The sequence below is a fragment of the Odontomachus brunneus genome, unplaced genomic scaffold, assembly GCF_010583005.1.
Source record: "Odontomachus brunneus isolate Ranch 3 - 2012 unplaced genomic scaffold, Obru_v1 Obru_scaffold_051, whole genome shotgun sequence".
Taxonomy (NCBI): Eukaryota; Metazoa; Arthropoda; class Insecta; order Hymenoptera; family Formicidae; genus Odontomachus; species Odontomachus brunneus.
In genome coordinates, this window is record NW_022639501.1 from 1,105,196 (window position 1) to 1,114,281 (window position 9,086).

The window sequence follows — 9,086 nt, forward strand, 5'->3', positions numbered from 1 at the left end:
CTTGACCTGACCTTCGCTACGCAACCCAAGGTCAAACTGATGTGATCAGTAAATACATCTTTTTAAACGCCACAACTTTTATCTGAAACATTTTTTTCTAAAATGCTTAGTTTTCGAGATATTTCACCGGTCCGGGACTTTTTGAACACCCTGTATATATAATTCGTGATATAAGAGATCTCGTTGCTTTGATTTATAATATGTGAAATCAAATCATATTGAGAATAGTACACATTTTGAGCGCGCTGGCATTGACGAGATACTCCTAAAGATTGTCAACCCTAGGTAAATTTTCAACGCGGCCAAAGGGCCCGGAGGGACCCGGAAGTAATTGAAGAACGTTGATAATACCGACTGTTTTTCACACAAAGACGCTTCTGTCTATCCGTGTGACTACACCATCGACATATAGTACTTAGCCTCTATTCTTGAAATAGTTGCGTATATGTAAGTTTTACTGCGCAGGTTTAATCATACTATAAAATAGCTGCGCAATGAAAATTACGTAAACATAAAAATTTCAAGAATAGGGACTCTGGACGGAGCATTGTGCCGAAATCGTATTGACAGATATAGAAAGAGACAAGACGATGGTGGGTAGGAGCGGTTTATGGAACACGAGGCGCTTATAATTCTATTATTTTAATTAATTTTTTTTTATAACAGTAAGAATATAGGATATAAGAAAAAGGTGAAATATAAAAATGTACGATGAGATTTCTCCGTGTCGCTAAAACCCGTAAGGTCAACGGTTTTTTCTAGTACCTCGTCGGTGGCGCTGGTAATGCTGTAGCGCAATTGTGCGTTTAAACGCGCGATAATCGAGCATCGAGTTCACGGTCGAGGTCGAGAGAAGAAAGCATCGATCGGTCGATCGAACGTCGGCCATGTCACGCAGCGGCGACAGTGCGGTAGACGGCTAACCAACGACACGCATAAAGTCCGGAGTCCGAGAATTTTCGCGAATATGGCCCGAATTGTCGCCGTGAAGGACTACCTCGAGAAAGCCCTGAAGGATGAGAGCAAGCCGTGGACGAAGGTGTTCGCCCAAGCGGAGGAGAAGACCGGCATCGATCGACTGTACATTTTTCTCGGTGAGTCGCGCGGAACGATCGCGCGAATTTCCCAGTCATTCTTATCGATCACACAGACGCGCCACATACATTAGATAATAATTAATCGCGCCGACATTGACGGGATTCTGTCTACCGGAGCTCGTTATCGCTCGTTATGCAATCGCTCGTGACTCCTCTTCGTCACTTTTTCTTTCTTTCGCTTTCTTTGGACAAATGCATTTCGTCTCTTTCCGGAAAATCTACAACCTGTTGATCTTCGTTCGAATTCAGTCGAACGAAAAAACGTCGTTTTTAGAAACCGCTCCAATCTGCTTGGTCATGGTTGAATTCTCATGAATGATGTAATATTCGTTCTTTGATAATATTCGTTTTTTTATAGGATCACTAACACTGCTAGCTGTGTACTTGGTATTTGGACTAGGGCAGCAGCTAGTATGTAACATAGTTGGCTTTGTTTATCCGGCTTACCAATCTATGAAAGCTCTGGAAAGCCCTAAGAAGGAGGACGATACAAAATGGCTCACTTACTGGGTTGTCTTCGCTGTATTTACTATAGTAGAATTCTTCTCTGAATATATTGTCTGTTGGTTCCCAGTCTATTGGTTGTTCAAGGTATAGCTTCACAAATATTATCCTTAGAGACAGATATCGATGAGAACAAAACTTGTTAGTTATGAGACAATTTGTTGCAGTGTGTATTTTATATATGGTTGATGGCACCGACTGAGTACAATGGTTCCTTAATCCTGTATCGACGTATTGTCCGTCCAAAGTTTTTGCAGTATCAGCCTGGATTAGACAGATTATTATCCAATGCACGTGACACAGGTAAGGGAGTTGATAGAACTCGTTTATTAAAAAATGGATACCGTTGAAAGTTCCAAGTTGCTTGGATATACGTAATTAGAAAAGTAAAATTGCATTCTCATTGCAGCAGTAAAAACTGCAGCGGAAGCATTGTTGACCAACAAGCAAGATTAACAAGATTACAAATCACACTAAGAGGAACTTGTGAAAGTCCAATTGTCTTTCCCTCTGTCTCAAGATTCTGACAGGAAATATTGTAAACTTTGTGCTTTTTTGAATATATTTCTAAGTGTCCTACACTTTAAGTGACATTAAAGAAAGATACCGGACTGAAAATTGTAAGTACCCCCGCACAGATCGATGATTGTTAAAGTTGCTAGGAAATCCGGTTGAGTAAAATCTTATGTTAATAGCGAATACTACGGGACAAACAAAAGTACACAAGAAAAAAAGTATTTCTCTCTAAAAAATAAATTATTTGCAAAGCAGTGTGATAGTTTGGTTATAGAATTAGAACCGATTAAACAGGTTCGCCATAGCACGGAAATATGCGTTTTGTTTCCAGTCGCTCGACTGGGAACAGAACTTTGGAATGTTTTTGTATTATAGAGTAGGAACGTCGAGTGTATTTTCGCCATCCTTATACGTAGTAATTGTTAATACATATATTCTAGTATATCTTTTACCGAGGGTAAATCAACGTCGATTAAGTATTTAAATCTTGAATTAACTGATCATAGATTGTCTATAGTTGACTAGTTCTACTACTCTAAACGCTGATTGTCCCAATCTCTCGGTAAGCTACTTGACAGTTAAATCATACGTCTGTTTTCGTTTTTTTTTTTCAAATTAGACAAAGACAAATATATGATTTAACTATTAGGTAGCTTACCAAGAAGTTGGAACAACTAGTCCTAAGACATTAATATTAAAATTACTCGACAATGAGATTTCTCAATATTGTAAATTGTGAACGCGTTTGAACTAAGTAAAATCGATGTTGATGGAACCAACCCTTAATATGCCTTACATAAGATACTAGACATGACTGTTAAGGAGCGGCTATTTAATTCTGAAGAAATTAACAAGATTCAACAAGTATGGCATGTAAAGAATATTTATTGAAATTCGCTGGTGATACCTATATGATTCTTTTTTCCGGTAAATTTTTTTATTACGGTTGACGTTTAATGGCGCGATTATTTTTACATAAGCTTTTTCTCTTAAAAGAATTCGGGGAGAAGCTCCTTAGCTAGTTCATGAACCGCCAAATGCAACGAGAGGGCGGATCGATGGTATACATCTACGTTTAGCTTAACTTTGTACGTCTCACGTGTGAACTTGCATCGTATTTGCATGCGACCGTCGTCTGTTCTTCGTTTAGTGTATTCTACGTTATACATTCTTTATTTTTAAATTGTAGACGCACCCTAAGATATGTGTTGCTCAAACTTGGCATATTGATGCTGAGTAACTTAACTATTGATAATTGTGTATCCGATGTTTCAAGTGCGGATCAAAATATCCGACATTTTTTTGTGACTTTGAGACTAAATTTTCTTAAACTCTCTTTCGATCACACGTAAAATTTTACGTCGTTTCAATTACGCGCTCAGTGCTACGATTGTCGCCGGGTTATACGGGTTTCAAGCGGAATTGTAAATTTAAATGTATCGACGATGATTGTAAATTGCTATTAAGGAATGTGCACAAATAAAGATCTTTTTATTTTATACACTTCTTACGTCTCTTTCTCTCTTCAGTTTTTTTCCTCGGATAATTCCCGATAATTCAATTTACAGACGGAAATCGGTTTCCTGTAGCGTGCTCCTGCGGAAACGGTGTTGAGATAATTAAACGACGATTCAAGTTTTGCTAAAAGCGGCAATATAACTTGTAACTGAATAATACAGCATAATCGCGTAACATTGGCTTTCAATGTTCAGGTATAATGCAATCAACACACACACACACATACACAATTCTTTCCATAATTATTCGAATGAAAATTAGAGATTACTCCTTGACTTGTAATTGCAAGCAAAGAAATAAATAATTCGATAAATTTAAAAGAGATTTAAAATAGAAATTGCTCGCGTTATGTTCTTTAACTTAAACTTCAAAATAGAAAGCGTAAAAGAGTTACGTTTCGTTGAAGTGGAATTTTTCCGCTGTCAATGCGAGCTTCCTTATGTGACGTATGGTGGACGCAGCTGCGATTTGCACCTCCGGATCGTCCGAGCCCACCAAGCGCAAAACGTGCTGTTTGAAAATTCCATCGAGATATCGAAATTCTCAAGTGTTCGATCACAAATTCCAATATAAGACGGCAAAACACGTAAAATCGTTCCGACAATTCGTCATTTCGTTGCGTTGAGGCGGCATGAATCGTTCAATGTTAAAAAGCGCTAGCAAGATGTCCATTTTCTTGCAAAATACTTTCGACAATTTCTTTCCGCAAAACTGCGCGCCCTTTTAACATCGAGCGACACGATTCATGTCGCGTATGCGAGAAGTATAAAGACTTTACCTTGATAACGCCGCAGGTATGCATAGTCACGCAATTCAAAGGCTCCTTGCTCAAATGGTAAACGGCGATGCAGACGCCCTTCAGTACTTTCTTATTTTTGCTGGTCATATAATTAACGAGAGGTGCGACGGCGTTCAGTTTGCCGAACTCGTAGCTGTTGCGGTCCCACTCGCAGCAATAAGCTATCGCTAACGTCAAGTTCGCCCGTAGTTTTTCATCGTCCTCGATAAGAGACATATATAGAATTAGAAAAGAATAGACATATATAGAATTAGAAACGAATAGTTACAGCTAGTCATAAAGAAAAGAATTCTTTATAACTTCTCAATAGCTTTATTCACAAGTTTGCTTTAAGTTTCGTTAATATTAACCAAAGCAGTGTGATACTTACGGTTTCCACGAGAGCGGCCAATTTCTTCACGACACCGTGATCCGTGAGGATCCCTAGGTTCTCAGGATCAGCGGCGATCTCCGCAATCATGGCGCAAACCGCGCTTAGCACTTCCGTGTTTTTGCTCTCCAGCAGACTGACGGTAAGTTCTAAGCCGCCCACGAAGGCGCGCACCATCTCCGGTGAGTCCTTAGCGTGCTTGATGCAAGGCACCAAAGCAAGACAGGCGTTTCGCTTGATCACGTCGCTGGGGTGCTTCAGGAGGGACCAAACCAATCGCACGCCGTCCAGCTGATGCTCCGGATCATTGATGATATCCATACACGTCCCGTCGACGGCGCACTCTTTCAGCACCAGCGGCACGTTCTCCAGTAACGGCTCGTACGTGGCGCTCAACAATCTAATCTGCAAGAATTCCCAACTATTCAGGTTTGCAGTAGCCGATAGTGGAATAACGAAGGAGAAGCATTGAATACATTGCAATGTAACTCGAATAAGCATCAAACAGCGCTTATGTGAAGTCTCATTTGCGAAAATTTACGTAGTTGGAGACGTCGAGCCAATTTAGGACACTACAGGCGATTATTGGCGATCGTTTGGTACATGTATCTGATTGTCATTGGCCTAATTTACATCAAACATTTAATATATATATATATTAAATATCTGTACAATATAAATGTCCAAAATACAATTCTAGAGACGTCGCAGAAATATCTCTGGAAGATATTTTGGATGATATTTGTGTTGTATGAATATTTATATATATATATATAAAATGTTTGATGTAAACTTGCTCAATAACAACCTGGTACATGTACCGAACGATCGCCAAAAATCGCCTTTTGATAATAAAATTTCAAAGATGCAATCGTTATAGAACTATTTTGAGACGAGAGTCTCATTTACGTTCGTTTGCAAGACTAGAAATTCGTTTACTAGAAATTCGCTGTTATTGGTTTTAATATTTGAACGTAACATTCCCATTGGACTCCAAAAAAAAGTAGTCTCTATAGAATTGATTCTCTTTTTTCCCCTCGGTGCTCCACGATATTTCAGCCATCGTTAGCGTAAGTATGCAGAGTTATCGTTTCGTATGAAGGACCGAAGTTTCATTCTGCAAAGGAAGTAAACTGCGGACAAGAGTACACTCCAGGCTCGCGTCTCGAACAGCGATCTTTACCAGTTTCGGCAGGCCCTCGTTAGTCTTTAAGACGGTCCTGTTAGCGGGATCCCTACAGCACTCGGCGAGGGCGCCCACAACGTTAGCCAACACTCGCTCGTCTTCGTTCTCCTCGAGAAGTGGCACCAGCGACGTCACCAGGTCGTTTTGATTGAATCTCGTCACGTTTTCCGGGCTCATGGCGCACTTCCAAACGGCACCGGTCACCGCGGCCAGTAGACGTTTATTAGCGCGTACCGTGTCGCTCTGCACGAGCCGACACAGCGGGTCCAGACCGCCAGACTTTCGCACCCTGCTGCGGGTCTCCTGGTTCGAGGCGCACTTAAAGATCGCCAGGGCGCAGTTCTCCTTGAGCTTCACGTTTTCGTTCTTCAAGTGGCGCACCAACTCGTCAATCATACCGACTCGCTCGAACTCCTCCCTGAATACGTTCTGCGAGCACGCGAGCAGATTAGCAAAGTGCGCTTCCAGAACAGAGCACGCGTGCACAAAATTACAAAGATACAAAAATAAAGTAATTACAAATAAATATTTATATTATCTTTCTATTTATTAACTAGCAAGTTTGCAGTATCTAAGTTTGCGATATAACCAGATCAGCGCACTGCTGCACGACGCCCATCGTGGGTACGATCAGCTGAGTGTGCCTCGATCTCAAAAAGCGCGACATCAGAGGAACGACGCCATGCTTGCGGAGCTCCTCTTTGACCTTTGGACTGCTGCCGAGGGAGTCCAGGACTTTGGCGCAACCTATGGCGACCGCCACGAGTTCTTTGTTGGTCTCATTTAATTCGTCGTAAGGTCGACGGAGAACTTCATCCGGCACGTCCATCACGTCCAGCTGTCGAATAAAATTTCCAGACCTCACGGCATTTCGGTTTTGTCGATTTCTCTCAAATGTTCTACATGATGAAAAGCAAAATACTCACTATGAGCGGTATTCCATTACGAATTCGAATCTGCTTTCTGGCTTTTCTCACCTGAGCTATGATCGCCATCGTTTCAGCCGCTAAAACCTAAGAATAAAATTAATTCCCCCACGTGTGCTTAAATTTAGTATCTCAACGTATTTAAATAAACAAATTTAATTAACTGATCAGCTTATCAGCTTATCTAGACTAAATTGGGAATCGACAATTAATCATGATATCGAAAATTTATTAAATACAAGTGATGTGGAGTTAATGAACGACCTGAATATCTCTGGCGGGATGTTTTAGCATCTGAATTAATGGTGTCGTGATGTCCAAGTCAATCAGATGCCGCTTCATCTCTATGGAAGTCGCAATTTGCAGCAGAACCGACAACGAACCATTCTGACACTTGATATCCTTTGTTTCGAGAAGGTTTACCAAGACTTCGAGACCACCCATTCCTTGAATAGCCTTTTGTATATCCTATCACCATCATAAACAAATTTAATAGGATAAAGATAAATGTTGCAAGAAAATTACTCTAAATTAAGAAAATTCTGTATAAATATATCGTGTTTTTAATAAAAAATGATAAAATTATATAGAAATTATATAGAATTATAGAAAGACAAAGGGGTATTTAGATAAATATTTAGTATAATATATAATCGTCAAACAATAAAGAAAATCGGAAAAGTTCCGACAAATTAAAATTAATATAAAAAAGGTCCTATAAGAGCTAAACACGATTGTAACACTATAAACACAATTACATTTATTTATAATATATATAATATATATAATTATATTTGTTATTATTACATCACAGTCCACAAAAACATATATATACCCTTATAGAAATATCATACTAAGAATCATTGATAATTACTTATTTTCAGTATTAAAAATACTGGATAATAAGTAATTATCAATGATTCTTAGTATGATATTTCTATAAGGGTTAGACTGATATAATAATAATATATAAATAATTGACATTGATACATATATAATTATAGATAAATATAATTGTTTGCAGCTCTGTATAAATATAAGTGTTTATAACATCTATGCTTGGCTCTTATAGACCCTTCTCAAATAGCAAACTCACATCAAAATGATGTCAAAAACTGGTCATAACTGATCGATTAACGTCAAATAACTAAATAATGAAGTCTTTGAGACGTCTTTTTTGTGACGTCTTAATGACGTTTCTGTATAACGTCTTAATGACATTTAGAGATGTTTTAATGACATTAAAATGTTATTAAATCGACTTAAAATGTCGTCATCAGTCTGTGACATTAGACCGTCATTTTGACGATATTTTCATGACATTTTTGGTCATTCCTTGGTCATTTTTGGTCATGAACTGATCAGATTTGGACGCCATTTTAATGTTAGTTTGCTTCCTGGGTACTGACTTTAGTCGTTAAAAGTAGGTTATGATATAGAATGAAAGAAAGTTGATTGAGTTGAATGAGAGTTGATTGAGTTGAATGAGAAATTGATAATCTTTTTGATAATGAGAAATTGAGATTCCCGAAAGAAATGATAAGTTCAGAGGAAGTTGTGTCCCATACAATTAGTACATCTATATATCCTTATCAAGTATTTCTATATATTCTTATTAAATATTTCAAGCAGAGAAAGCATAATATGCATAATTAGTGAGACATGATGTACCTTGTTCGTGAGATCATAATCCTTTAGGAGGCACAAGGATACCATAGTGGCGGTCTGGTTGCCGGCCTTCATGTATTTGATGAGCTTTTGTATGTGCCAGAATTCAGAAGGTACTTCTGGTTGCTCTCTTTGAAGATACCTGTCTTCTTCTTCGCTCTCCGACTCCAGCTCGTCATCCGAGCTCTCCTCTTCGGCTTGCTCACTGATAAAACGTACTCGGGGACCGTAAGGTTCCCCAGTCGCCAAGGATATTTTCAATGTCGTGGTTTCTGGCTCAGTTGTCTCCACGACTTTTGGTTCTGATCTGTAAAAATCAATTATTTATCGTAACGTTATTTTAAGTTACCTGATTTCCCAATCTCAAATTTATGATATTTTATAAATTATGAGGGGGAAAAGCAGACGAATCATTGAAAATTTTATATATATTATGTACATATATATATATATATATATATATATATATATATATATATATATATATATATATATATATATA

General features: G+C 38.5%; 2 protein-coding genes across 7 annotated transcripts in view; one reads left to right on the forward strand and one right to left on the reverse strand.

Annotated features, from left to right (window-relative positions):
* Positions 1-841: 841 nt before the first annotated feature.
* LOC116845359 (receptor expression-enhancing protein 5-like) lies at positions 842-3,616 on the forward strand. 2 transcript variants are annotated; one of them, XM_032817943.1, is made up of 4 exons: positions 842-1,094; positions 1,456-1,688; positions 1,769-1,904; positions 2,014-3,616. In XM_032817943.1, the coding sequence occupies exons 1-4, from the start codon at positions 968-970 to the stop codon at positions 2,055-2,057; spliced, it is 540 nt and encodes a 179-aa protein (XP_032673834.1). In that variant the 5' UTR covers positions 842-967; the 3' UTR covers positions 2,058-3,616. The 2 variants fall into 2 exon arrangements, with proteins under 2 accessions (XP_032673834.1, XP_032673833.1); XM_032817942.1 differs by having other exon boundaries at positions 847-1,094; positions 2,011-3,616.
* LOC116845358 (armadillo repeat-containing protein gudu) overlaps positions 2,661-9,086 on the reverse strand; it is a 14,276-nt gene continuing 7,850 nt past the window's right edge. For 4 of the 5 annotated variants that reach the window (XM_032817939.1, XM_032817940.1, XM_032817937.1 and 1 more), the window contains exons 3-11: positions 8,588-8,891; positions 7,181-7,384; positions 6,917-7,003; positions 6,580-6,828; positions 5,988-6,419; positions 4,805-5,209; positions 4,414-4,635; positions 4,030-4,145; positions 2,661-3,713 (exon numbers count right to left, since the gene is read on the reverse strand). In XM_032817939.1, coding sequence (XP_032673830.1) covers positions 3,680-3,713; positions 4,030-4,145; positions 4,414-4,635; positions 4,805-5,209; positions 5,988-6,419; positions 6,580-6,828; positions 6,917-7,003; positions 7,181-7,384; positions 8,588-8,891 — 2,053 coding nt within the window. In that variant the 3' untranslated portion in view covers positions 2,661-3,679. Of the gene's footprint in view, positions 4,146-4,413; positions 4,636-4,804; positions 5,210-5,987; positions 6,420-6,579; positions 6,829-6,916; positions 7,004-7,180; positions 7,385-8,587; positions 8,892-9,086 lie in introns of all 5 variants that reach the window. The other variant, XM_032817941.1, reaches the window with a different exon arrangement.